At 41.2% G+C, this 13,023-nt stretch overlaps 1 protein-coding gene across 6 annotated transcripts in view; it reads left to right on the top strand.

The window, feature by feature from the left end:
- The window catches only part of kcnh7a (potassium channel, voltage gated eag related subfamily H, member 7a), a 68,380-nt gene extending 56,132 nt beyond the window's left edge, over positions 1–12,248 (top strand). For 5 of the 6 annotated variants that reach the window (XM_087836600.1, XM_087836601.1, XM_006804100.3 and 2 more), the window contains 4 exons: positions 2,823–3,113; positions 4,232–4,391; positions 8,508–8,685; positions 10,164–12,248. In XM_087836600.1, coding sequence (XP_087692726.1) covers positions 2,823–3,113; positions 4,232–4,391; positions 8,508–8,685; positions 10,164–10,439 — 905 coding nt within the window. In that variant the 3' untranslated portion in view covers positions 10,440–12,248. Of the gene's footprint in view, positions 1–2,822; positions 3,114–4,231; positions 4,392–8,507; positions 8,686–10,163 lie in introns of those variants that run through there. The other variant, XM_087836602.1, reaches the window with a different exon arrangement.
- The last annotated feature ends 775 nt before the right edge of the window (positions 12,249–13,023 follow it).

Here is a 13,023-nt window from a genome sequence, read left to right as displayed (position 1 = left end):
ATCCAGAAAGATTCCAGCATTTTTTTAAGTGGATTGAAACCACATTTGGACATTTCTAGAGAAGTGTGTCAGTGTGGATGCTAAAGTCAGTTTACAAAGCGTCTTTTGTCACGCAAAACACAGGACGCAAAGGACAAGGTACACATGCAGAGCTGCTTACTCATTACACTGTTACCATAGCAACTCATTCAGATAGTCGGGGACATGTAGACACACAAATCCAATCTGATCACTTAACCAAATAACAGTATGGAAACTGTGCCTTAAAAGGAAGACAGCAGGCAAATCAGAGTTGCCTGATGTCTTAGCAAAGCATGTGACCTCCCTGTGTCAGGTCAGAAACTCATGAGCGCTAATGAGAATGAATTTTGGGTGATGTGTTTTTCAGTGCTTTGGATGTGTTGAATGTCTTCAAGAATTCAACATTTAGTTATCACACGGTGGCCTTTTGGCACACCGTGCACTCTGTAGGAAGTCATGGTGACCGTAGCTGCGAATTCGGTTTTTCCTACAAACATTTTTGATTCTCAGGACAGTATTTTAAATAAACAGGTCTACGCAGTGGTGTTTGAGTTACACTGAAGCCCACTGATGCTCCATTTAACTTGCCAAAGCTGCGCTTCCTCATTCCTATCCCCTTCTCATGAATGTGTGCTGACTCAAGTGCAATGACAGCCTCAATGTTAATAAAAGGGGAGGTTTATAAAATAAAAAAAAGCTTATTTTCAGAAAAGATACTTTAATAAAGAATGTTTGCTTACAGTTAGGCTGGGTTATATTAGGTTTCTTTGTGCAGTCATGCTCAATCATACAAACTGAAAGCGATTCTCTGAACCTTCCTATTTGCTGCGGCACTGTTAATGCATTGTGAAAGTGCTTGGCACTGACAAGCTGGACTTGTTTTGTACTTTTCTGAAGCTCACACATGACAGAATTTAAAATACAGAGAAGTCTAAACAATTTCATTAAACTACATTAATTAATCCATCTTTTGTCACTGTCACTGGCAACAACATACAAAAAGAGACAGACCATTTTAACAGGAAGAGGCCTCTGGCTGAACCAGGCTCAGGGAGGTGCAGCCATATGTTGACTGGTTGGAGTGAGGGGGAAGAGATGAGCGGAAAGAAGAGCACAGAGAGGCTACAAACAACAAATGGGGAGAATGGGGGGAGGTGAGAATAGATAAGTGCTCAGTGGATCTCCCAGCAGAGCCTATAGTAGCATAACTTGTTTGGATATCCAGATCCAGACTTACTCATAACCTGTAGGAAAAAGAAGAGTTTAAAGCTTAATATGAAAAGTAGGGAGTATGTCTGTCTCTTAAATCCAAACTGGGAACTAGTTTCACAGAAAAGAGATCCAGTAGCTGAAGGCGCTCCCTCCTAGTCGACTGTAAAATAAAATACACAAACAAGTCTGCAGTATGAGAGTGAAGAGCTCTGCTGGCAACAGTTGATACTAAGAGATTTTAAAAATATAATGCTTCATCATCATTCAGTACTTCGTACGTGAGGTGGAATATCTTTAATTTAATTTCTCACCCAGTCGGTTGCAGCAGATGGCCCCGCCCCTCCCTGAGCCTGGTTCTGCCGGAGGTTTCTTCCTGTTAAAAGGGAGTTTTTCCTTCCCACTGTCACCAAAGTGCTCGCTCATAGGGGGTCATATGATTGTTAGGCTTTTCTCTGTATGTATTACTGTAGGGTCTACCTTACAATATAAAGTGCCTTGAAGCGACTGTTGTTGTGATTTGGTGCTGTATAAATTGAATTGAATTGAATTGAAGAAATTAAATCTGTTTCTAGTCCCCTGCTGTCCTTTAAATTTATCAGAATATCATAATATAGTTTATTATTTTTATCTGATACTTTTTCATACAGAGCAGTTATATAAATGATGTAGTTTACCTTAGCTAACCAAGCTAACTGGTCTGTAATATCCTCTGAAAAACCATGTTCGTTGCAGTAGTTTATAGTGTAATGATGCATGATTATATCTGCTGATTTGTGGACCGTTTCTTTAACACGCCAACCTTTAATGTGACCACTTGAAGTCTCACTTACTGTTGTAAAGTCATGAAATTGAAAGTGTGATCGCATCAATGCTGAGTTGAAACATTAACAATGGTCCAGTGTGCTGGACTTTTTGCAGTCATCCCTGATTTTCAGAGCCACCTTTGATACAGCCCCTCAGGGCCTGTATATTATGTAGGTAAATACAGCAGACTCCCTGATCTCTGATGGCAGGGCAGCTTCCAGACAACATCACTCCGTGTGTTTGAGCAGGAGTGGCCCGCACAGGGGGATCTGTTGCCATTTGACTTCTAACAGCCAGGAATCTTGGGACTTGACGACAGAGCCTTCATACAGCAGCTACCTGGGGTTTAGCTTCGATTCAGGGAAAAATCTAATTGGTCACCATGGTTACGAGTCCTCTGTCACTGGTGTCACCATCTCACAGTATAACACAAGTAGGGACAGAGAAAGTAGCTAATGGTCCGTTTCACAGTCTAGCAGCTGGCATATCTTGCCTGCATCCATCAGGTGTGAAGATTTAGACCTCACTTCAGTTTAGTGAACAGGAGCTTTTCATTCCATTCATTACTGCTGAACAAGCTCGCCTTGTAAACACACATTTGGAACACATTATGATATAATGCACAACATTAACAGGCTAGATTGTGCTTTAACATTGTTTGTCCTCACTTTAATCCCAAAGCAAGACACGTGCTACTGTTGTCAGATAACAAAGGCAACCCCCACATCCCCAGAGGAAGTCAGTGTTCCCCCAGCAGGTTTCCTGACTGCACTTTGTGCCCGTAGGCTCCCACAACCAGGACAACAAGGAGACTGCGGTCACCTACTGCAACACAAAGCAGACGAGGCAGATTTATGCTTCCTCGGCAGCTGAGAAGAGGAGAGAGTCTGCTGAGGAGGGAGAGGATGAGGAGGATGAGGAGGAAGAGGAAGGCAGGGAGGAAGAAGAGGAGCAGAGGCCCTTGTGTTCTGGTGTGCTGGGCTACCCAGTGGTAAGGGACCACGCCCTGGGCCTTGGGTTGAACAGTACTTCCAGTACACAGGCTGGAGACAACGCACAGAACCAGGAATACAAAGGTGACAGACATGTCAGATGTATTTGTTCCTACAAATGAAGAGGAGGTTTTTTTATCTCTCCATCAAGTAACAAGAGATTAGTCTTTATTTCTTTCCTGTCATTCAAATAAATGTTTTTTTTCTAACAAAAACCAAGTGGATAAAACACTAAAGAAACATCTGGGAAATTACTGACATTGTTCAAATACACAGTTTCCTGTAAATCTGTTTTTCCCCTGTAAAGGTTGACACCAGAATAAGTAATTAACTTAGAAGTTCATTTTCAAGAATTCAAAAAAACCCAGTTAAAAAAGCCTGAGGGGAGGATTGTCACATCTATTAAAAATCCCAAAAAGGATTATGTGTCATGTTGAAATCTAAAACCAACTCAGTAATAAAATGTAAGAGGATTTTATCCAGCACTTGGCTCGGGACACCCCTTGTGACTGTAGGTTCGGGCCAAACTGAAGGATCTGTTGGAAACATGTTGTTAATGTGAATGTTGTTAATAGGACTGTACCGGCTGTAAAGGCACCGCAAACCGATACAGAATCCTCCTATGCATTCCAGTGCAGATGCAGCTTCCACATAAACAGCTGCATCTGACTTCATTTGATCTGCACTCTCAGTAGTCAGCTGCAGTCACCTTAAATCCTCCATAAATTGGTTAAACACACGCACAGGGCGCTCCTGCATTTTAACTGCAAGTCAAACTCAACAGGATTCCACACTGACGTGGGAAATCTGTGTCAGCGTGTTGGTTTGATAATATCCCATAATTCAGATGTTACAGCTGTAAGAGGATTTCTTCTGGAGAGCAGAGTGATATTGATTCTTACAAACTGGCGAGAGAAATGCACAGGAAATGTCAATTTAATCTCTAGTAGAAACCCAAAAGAGAGGCAGGAAAATCCCACTGAGGTTGTGATGCAAGCCGGGGTCAGATGGGTGTTTTCCTCTCTAGTGTAAATGTCAGGAATCAGAAGATGGTAAGCTGCTCAGAGCCCAGTAAAGCTAAATGATGAGAGGGCACAGCACATACAGTGCTTTCCCTGAGAAACCATTCTAATAACACAGATCGTTTCTTGTGCACGCGTGTGTATGCGTGTTCATCTCTGCTCGCATGTCTTTCCCTCCAGAGCTCCACCCTGACGAATGGGTGCATCAGCATCCCGGTGAGGCTGCGGAGGAGTCGGCTCACTGCCAGGAAACACCAGCCAGGGAGGATGACAGTGACACAGAGCTCACCTATGGAGAGGTGGAGCAACGTCTAGACTTGCTGCAGCAGCACCTCAACAGGTGCGCAAGGGCAAAGGGGAAGGGTTTTGAAACAGCTTGTTGGTCATGTCAAACCAAAAGACTGCAAATGCTCTTTGTATCGTCAACACACTCAGGATTACGTTGATACAGAGGCTTCAGGCAACTTTCGCGGCTAAACTCAATAGTGAATATCTAAATGCGATATAGCAACAGCAGCAGGAAAAGACCAGTTTATCAGTCAATGCTGGAGCTGAAGCTGAACGTCCCTGCAAAAGTCTGCTGAGCAGAATGGAACAGGATGTCAGTCTTAAACACGTTACTATCTACATATATAAGTATACATAGCATAAGTATTTTTTTTTTCATTTCATTTATCATTAATCACCCAAACATGCTGCACATCCTTTCCAACTCAAGCGCTCTGCCTAGCCAGTCAGTAAAAGTCCTTTTCGCCTTCATTAGTGCCTACTCAACTTATTCTTAGCTAACCTACTTCTTTGAATACATTCCTGCACTTCTCCATTTCCCCACCAAGTACACCAAACAGCTTCTTGGCAGCTGTTTGGTGTACTTTAGCTGTACTTTCCCACTCATCGGTAACACTTCCCTACAACCCAGAGCAGGTCTCTCTCCCTGAACTGTGCATACGATTCTTTCATCCTCAGCTTTACTTGTACTTGCTTCCTCTTCTTAATATACAGTATTATCCTATAGACTACCGTCTGGCATAACTTTGCAGTCTTCTATTTCAGATTCCCCTTCTGCATAAGATGTAATCGACCTGTGTTTAACTTCCTTCACTCTTAGGTCACCCTATGTTCCTCCCTTTGTGTTTACAGCCATTTCTGTCCATTTCACAAAATCCACTACCATCCGTCTTTCTCGATTTCTCACTACAGCTATACAACATGCTCTCATCACCTCTGTTCCTTTCATCTACATGTCTATTGACGTCCACTCCAATCACCACTCTTTCGCCCATGGGAACAGTCTCTACTGCTTCATCCAACTTACTCTAGAATTCCTTCTTCTAACTGACATATTCAACTGTGACACTGACAACATTCAGCATCACCCCTTAAATTTCTGTCTGCAACCCTCTTCACGGTCACATTATTCACATACTTTTCCTTCAAGATGACCCCCTTCTCCATTTCTCTTCCTATGTAGACCACGCATTTTGATCACTTCTACTTTTTTTGCATTGTTGAAACTACTCATAGCTCATTTTTATACCAGAAAGCTAGCTTTCTCAGTTAATCCCATAAAAATTATAACCCATCATTTTTCTGGGGAGCAACTGCCAAATCACGGATGCCCTGTTTTTAAATAAAGGAACAAAGAAAAATGCACCAATATGTAAACTTTCAGGCTTTTTTCACATTTTGAACAGTTTTGGTTGAAACTTAAACTAGTCTATTGGTCAGTACTACTGGCCAATCAGATTTACCATCACTAGTCAATGTTACAGGAGCTAAATCAGTGGGATGCTATTTCAGGATTTTTCAGGCACTTAACCTTTGGATTACTAAAGACACCTCCGGGATCATGTTTGACTCAATTTCCTATAATAGGCTTTGTATTTTTCAGCAGCTTCTTTGAGAGTTAGCCATGTGAATCCCATAATTCTGCCTATAATTGGCTAAAACTTGCAGACACATTTTAGGCCAGACACTCACTGCAGCTGTGTTAATGCAGAGAGTGGACCATGTGAGCAGCTGGTGTGATTCTGGGCTGGTGCACTGATACAGATGAGGGGGAGGAAGACAGTTAGCGATTGTCTATTTATAGCACAGAGCCACAAGATACAGACAAATTGCAAGGGCTTCGACGTCATCCTACGAGGTTTGGTTTGTGGAAGTCACAGTAAAGTTGCCAATTGAAGGAGATGGCATTTGTTAGCAACTGTCTCACAAATCTCACATGAAGTAATGAATTGAAGGGAGGAACTACTTGAGTTTCTTCAGTATTCTGCTCACTGCCTCTCGGTAGAAATGCTGGTCTCATCACTGCTGAATACCTTTCAGCCATTTATGCTGATTGAGTTGATGGGCAGGCTTGGCCACCGCACCACCAACCCTCATTTACCCTCACAGCAGAACCGAGACAAAGTGTTTACTTCCACTCTGTCCTCTGGGTGAAAAAACCCCACTCACCTGACAAAGTACCAATGTGCTGGAAAGCTTCTGTTTTGCTCGCTGTGTTTACTGACTCTCTTTATTTTACACTGAAGGACAGAAAAGGAGTGTGTAAGCAGGAGGAAAAGAGGTGATTCATCACCTAACACCCTGTGGCTCATGATGTAACTTGGTGCATAAGGTGATGCAGAGATCTCCAGGAGAAATGAAAAACAGTTCATTTTTATAGAGGATGTCATACTTTCAAGTGCAGATATCACAGAATCAGGTTCAAAATTGGCAGAACAGTGAGGGAACTGAGCACTGGGAGCACTTCTTCATTATCTACTACTTCACATTTCCACTTCATTTTAGAGGGAATTACTATACTTTTTACTAGCGAATATCTTTAGCACACAACTCAGAATATTTGAATTATCTTCCCTTATTTATTGCTGGTGAAATCTTTAATGCATCAATACATGCACACACTACATGTATTCGGTCACACCTTTGAGAATTCCCCATCTTCCTGAAGGCTCTGCATTTGAGCAGGATCATACTACAGGGAAACTCTTGATTGTCCCTATATATGAAGGAAGCTTTAAAGCTCCCTCTAGTGTTCCATCCGTGGTACTGCACTACACTGTGGTATGCTTTTTCTGTCTGCATATTCATTGTATAACAGTCCACACACTGCATAACGTACGCTCTGCAAAACAGTTGAAATTTACACAAATACATTTTTTAAAATCCTGGTAGTAAACTGCACTGCTGATACACTGATACTATTACTGCAGACGTTGGGGATTTAGTAAGAGTACTTTAGTTCTCTATCATATCAAGACTATCTCTCCACGCCGTTACATATTCCATATGTGGGGTTTATACCCCACATATGGAATATGTAACAGAGTGGAGAGATAGTCTCTCACTCAGAGAACAAGGTGACAATGTAACCGTATGTTGTGTAGTAATGATTACCTTTAATGGTCTTCCTTGCTGTCACAGCAACAGCGAGTAGCCATTACCAGAAGACTTCTCTTAGAAATAACAGCTGTTCATTTGTTCGGATCAAAGTTTTTGACTGGTGTACTCAGAACTATCAAGCAGGAACTCATCACCTGTTTGTCATCAGTATGGAAATCAGTCTTGATTGAGAGTTCTATAGAACCATTTGATTCATGTTACAGCAGCTTATGAGTGAATGAACATGGTGCAATAAAAGTACTTTTAAAAGTACGTCTGTGAAGGTTCTCAGTCATCCAGGTCATCGTAGTCTAAGGAGCTTGGAAAGAAGATTTAAACCCAGTGGGGGAAACTCCCATAGGGCTTAAATCTGGGACTCTCCACCATTTGACCCTTAAAACTGAAGAAGCTTCTCGGATGAGAGGTGAAACGTCTTCAAGCAACTTAAAGAAGTCCAGACACTTTTAGAAGTACATTTTTCCAAACATTTACATTTACTTACATTTATTTAAATTTACTTAGGTAGAGTTAGGGGTTACCACTTTCTATAGAGTCTTGCTAATTACCTATTAATTTTATTCAGGTGTGTTGCAGCAGGGACACATTCAAAAGTTTCAGGACTCTGGCCCTCGAGGACTGGAGTTTGACACCCCTGATGTCGAGCATCAAAAATGGGGGAACTCCAGGCCTCAAGAGCCGGTGTCCCCACAGGTTTTAGATATCACCCTGGATCAACACAACTGATTCAAGCGATTAGTTCATTATCAGGCCTCTGGAGAACTTCAAGACATGTCGAGGAGGTAATTTCACCATTTAAATCAGCTGGGTTGGATCAAGGACACATCTAAAAACCTGCAAGACACCGGCCCTTGAGGCCTGGAGTTCCCCACCCCTGATGTAAACAATCAACTATCAAGGCTCATTGTTACTTTGTTGAAGTGAACTTTTGTTCTGCTAATATATTTCCTTCAGATGTGTTTTCTTTAATGAAACACAAAGATCTACAGCATCCAAAATGGAACCACTGTTATGCTGCTTTTCAGTTTATTTCATGTTTTGTGGCCATCAGACTTGAGTCCCAGATGACTGCAGACATCCAGGCTATCCTGCAGCTCCTTCAGAGGCAAACAGCAGCCGGTCCTCCAGCTTATAGCACCGTCACCTCCAGCCCAGAGTACCAGAGGCCAGCCGTCAGGATCCAGCTGGTGTCTGCCATCGATGTGAGCCCTGCTCCAGCCCAGCCGCAGGTACAGCAGAAGCCTAATGAGTGGAAACGCAGATTTTCCCTAACACTGCCACGATTTTCAGCTGGTGGTCACACTGTTTTACAATAGCTTTGGCTCCGTTTTTGTGGTAAATTTCAAATCTGTATAATCTTAAGATTCTTGTTGATGAATTCCAATCATAGTTTTTGTGTTGTTGTTGTTTTTTTTTTTGTTGTTGTAATTATTATATAATTAAATAACAGTTACCAAAAGTCAAACCAAATAGCAACTACCTTACCAAAAAGAGCTTAAAGGGGTCATTTCCTCTACATTTACCTAATGTTTACTTAAAGCAAAGATTACACAGTACAAAACCTGCTGTTCATGTTGCGGTCCCTCCATCACAGGTCAGCAAGGAAAACATCAGTTAGGAGTTATTTTGGAGCATAGTAGAGCAAACTGGTTAGCTGTGATGGAGCTCTGCATTACACAGATCAGAGAACAGCAGTGGATTTTGCCCGTCATCACTCAGCGTGCTGCTGTTGTAAAGTTGGAGCAGCTTGCCATGGTGTTTGCCCTTTATATTAATATTAAATATTGATCTTTTATTCCATTAAATCCAGTTTGATTTATTTGTGGCAGCAGTTCACAGTTCACGGTCCTTTTACATTTGAAGGTAAATAGCCTGAAATGTTCTAAGATTTATTAATACTATCCTTATGAACCAGCAATCTCCTGTGACGAGCACCAGAAGCGTTTTTTTCAAAAGGCCACATTGACTTTTTTGCACTATTGGACTTTTTTGTTTAAATCGAGCAGGATGGACTCATTTCAGTCATTCGCCATGAGATCTACTAACTGTTTTTTTTTGTTTTTGTTTTGTTTGTTTTTTAGTTTTTAGTTTTAGGACATCAGGAGCCTGATTAGGAAGCTCCATGTGCCAGTTCTGAACCTCAAGCCACATTTTGCCCTTGTGTGTCCTATGAGCAAAGCACTGGTGATGGTGGGGAGGAAGAATTCCTTTTTTTTTTTTTTTAAACAGGATAAACCTCCCAGGAGGACCAGGTTCAGGAGAGGGCAGCCATCAGGTGACGTAAAAAAACAAGAGAGAGAAAACAGGAGCAGAAAAACAACAAACAGAACGAAATACAGAGAGTAGAAAAAGTTAATGGCATGCAGTAGTGGCATATAAATACAGAGGCTACTGGACAGCAAATACAATTTTTCATCTCATGTTATTATAGGTTTTGTATTATAGGTGGATATTTATGAAAGCAGTGTTGAAATAGAGCACCTATATGGAAGGACAAAATTCACAGTAAAATTTAAATTTAATTTAATTTTTATTATTTATTAAAACTAATAAGAAAGTAAGTGAGATAAAGCCTTGGAAAGAACTACCAAAAACCACTCCTACGTTGACCGGCTGTCAGGGGTTTATATCATGTGATAGAAGTCGCTTGCTGTGTGTAGTCTTTCTTTAATTTCTGTGGATTTCCACTGTACTGTTCCATCCCCAGAGCCCCGGCTCAGAGAGAGCCCTGAACACATCCAAAGAAACCTCCCCAGTCCTTCTCCATGCAGAGACTCATCCCAATGGGGACTTAGCTGGACTGCTTGAGAATAACACCAACACTGAGCAGAGAGACATCCTAGACTCAGCAGAGCAGCAGCACCACCAACATCCACTGAATTTCCCATCAAGCCGGCAAGCCTCTCTACCAGATGTCCCCAGCAGCTCAGGAATGTTGGGACTCCACAGGCCAGTCTCCGACCCGGGGCTTCCAGGGAAGTAGCCCCCACCCCCCACTCCAAACCCTTCGACAATGACTGAAGGTTATTTCTAAAGCTTGACTCAGGGTTTAAGAAAGAGACTAAATATGCAAAGGTTAAAAGAAACTGTAGACTTTCTTCCATTCCTTTTGAGAAAAACCCCTAGCTCCCTCCTCCGTCCCTGCCCTGTGCTCCAATTTAGATGTATAAAATCCATTTATACAGAGGTATTTATACACTATATTACTACCACGTGTAAAGTCATCATCTACCATGTACATAGTTGAAATAGAACACTGCCAGCAACTCAAGGCACCTAATGTGCTCTTCCGAAAAGATATGCATGATTTTTTTTTCTCATGTTGTCTTCTGTTGCATGTTCCTCACACACAGTGCAAACCACCATTCATTCAGGGGTGGCCTCAGCACGCTCACAGACTGAACACAGACTGTAGCTTTCCACTCTCATTTTCCATCACTCTTCCCTCCTCACAGGGAACAAAGCTACTTGAAACTCTTTCCAAGGCATTTCTAAACTTACCACAAAAAGTATGGAAATTTGTGTTTGGTCAATTATTTCTTTGTTGTAATAATCCTTCTTGCTAATAAATGTTATACTGTTGGAACGCTTGTTTATTTCCCTTTAACTAGTGTCACATTTGTAAGGAAAATGCATTTGTGGGTTGAGCAGCAGTGTTGAGTAAGTGGGTTGAAACTATGAAAAACACGCCAAACCAGCTTATCTATTGACTTGTTTGGTGTTGTTTATTGAATTAAATGACTGAAGTGCGAAGAAACAAGAAATATTGACAATTTGTTCATTATAAAACAGGGGCCTCGCCTTCCACCTCCTCCTCATCCTAGTCACCAGCTTGGTAGCACAGTGCTGTGCGCTGGTGTCCCATTTTACAACCACCATTTGACCCAAGTCAGCCAAAGTGGGTGTGTTGGTCACAGAATAAGCTGTTTGGCAAGCAACCACATACTTAACTTTGCTGCTCAACCCACAAATGCATTTCCTTACAAATGTGGCACCATTTAAGGGGAAATAAACAATCACTGATACAATTAGCCAAACACAAACTTCCTTACTTTTTGTGCTAAGTTTATATTTCACTCCACAGCTTTCAAGTTCCAAATAAATTGGTGCAGTCACATATTGGCAAGGAGAGCTGTCTGTATGTTTAGCGTGCCTAATGTACACCACATTGCCATGACATATGAAAAACCAGTTATTCAGCCCCTATTAAAGGATGTAATATTAGAGTTTGTAGAGGCTGCTTGGATGTCCCATAGCACAATGACAACTTTGTCAGTCTTTGAAAGCAATAATGATGTAACAATGAGGAGCCACAGTGGATTTTCTGGTATGTTTCTAGAGTTAAATACATTCTGGAAATAATTATCTATGAGCTGAAGAACATAGCGTTTGTGCTGTGGATGAATTTACTTGTATAGAGCAAACCTGATGTAAAGCTTCACACATTTTAGCTCACTTTAATTATTAGAAACAAACAAAAATTAAGACCACAACATGAAGATGATTAACACCGTGAGGAAGTCAAAAACACGAAGGACATTTATGTCAAGGCTGTTTGGACAAGTTTTTTTTTCTGTGATGGTTTACAGTGTGAAGCACAGCTCACTGTCTGGTTGTCCTATTCTATTTTGGTAGTGATCAACGAGACACTGACAAAAGTCAGCATGAATCTTTGATGGCTGTTTGTGACAGAAAGTTCACAAAATGTATTATTTTTTCCAGTCTTTTCAGGATAATTCACCAACAATAATTCCTGTAGCTTATTAAGCTAGTCCATTTAAAACACACACACACACAAATCCAACTTTTACCAGTAGCCAAATATATAAACCATGAATATGCATGAAAAAGCTGGACAAAGGATGAGTCAAACACACTTCAGAACATGCGTACACGTGTTTTTCTCAGAGTAAGTCAGGCTTGACTTGCTGACGTGGAGATCAGTAATAATGTGAAGGAAATAAAACAAAAGAAAGTGTCTCGGAGCTTAAATTTCTTATTATTTAATTATTATCACACTGTAGAAAACAGTGGGTGGAGATTGTGGTATGACCAAAATTACTGCAACCTTAGGATCTTATTGCCTCTGAAATAGTTGTTTCAAAGATAGGGATCAGGTCTGTGAACACTACTGCAGTTATCTGTGAGGAATTAGTCAAAACTGCTAATCTGTTAGCATCTACATGCACAGAAAGTAAATAGAAATTCACATTAGCTATGTAGATTCAGAGTCCAGAACCTTATGTATATAAAACAGAAATTCCTCCATAAATTGTTTTTGTAATATAGCAGAATAACTGCAAAATGAAAGGCTCTGATACAGGAATATAATCACTATACAACTAGCAGCAACCAGTTGAGTCGAGTGGGCTGTTGCAGAGACTCATCACAGGAGAGTTGCTCATATTGACACGTTGCCTCATTGCAACATGTTTGTAGTCCGACTTTATTCCTAACTTAGCAATTATATGCAAACCTTTGCCAATTTGTGTGAGAGGATCAGTCCACGTTTCCTGTTTGGAGATGGGTCGCTGCCCTATTTGAAGCTTGAAGGTGCTTCACGATTC

The sequence above is a fragment of the Neolamprologus brichardi genome, chromosome 23, assembly GCF_056152115.1.
Source record: "Neolamprologus brichardi isolate AB-2024 chromosome 23, ASM5615211v1, whole genome shotgun sequence".
NCBI classification, from domain to species: Eukaryota; Metazoa; Chordata; class Actinopteri; order Cichliformes; family Cichlidae; genus Neolamprologus; species Neolamprologus brichardi.
The sequence above is the reverse complement of the archived record's forward strand: the minus strand, read 5'-3'. Positions and strand labels throughout refer to the sequence as shown.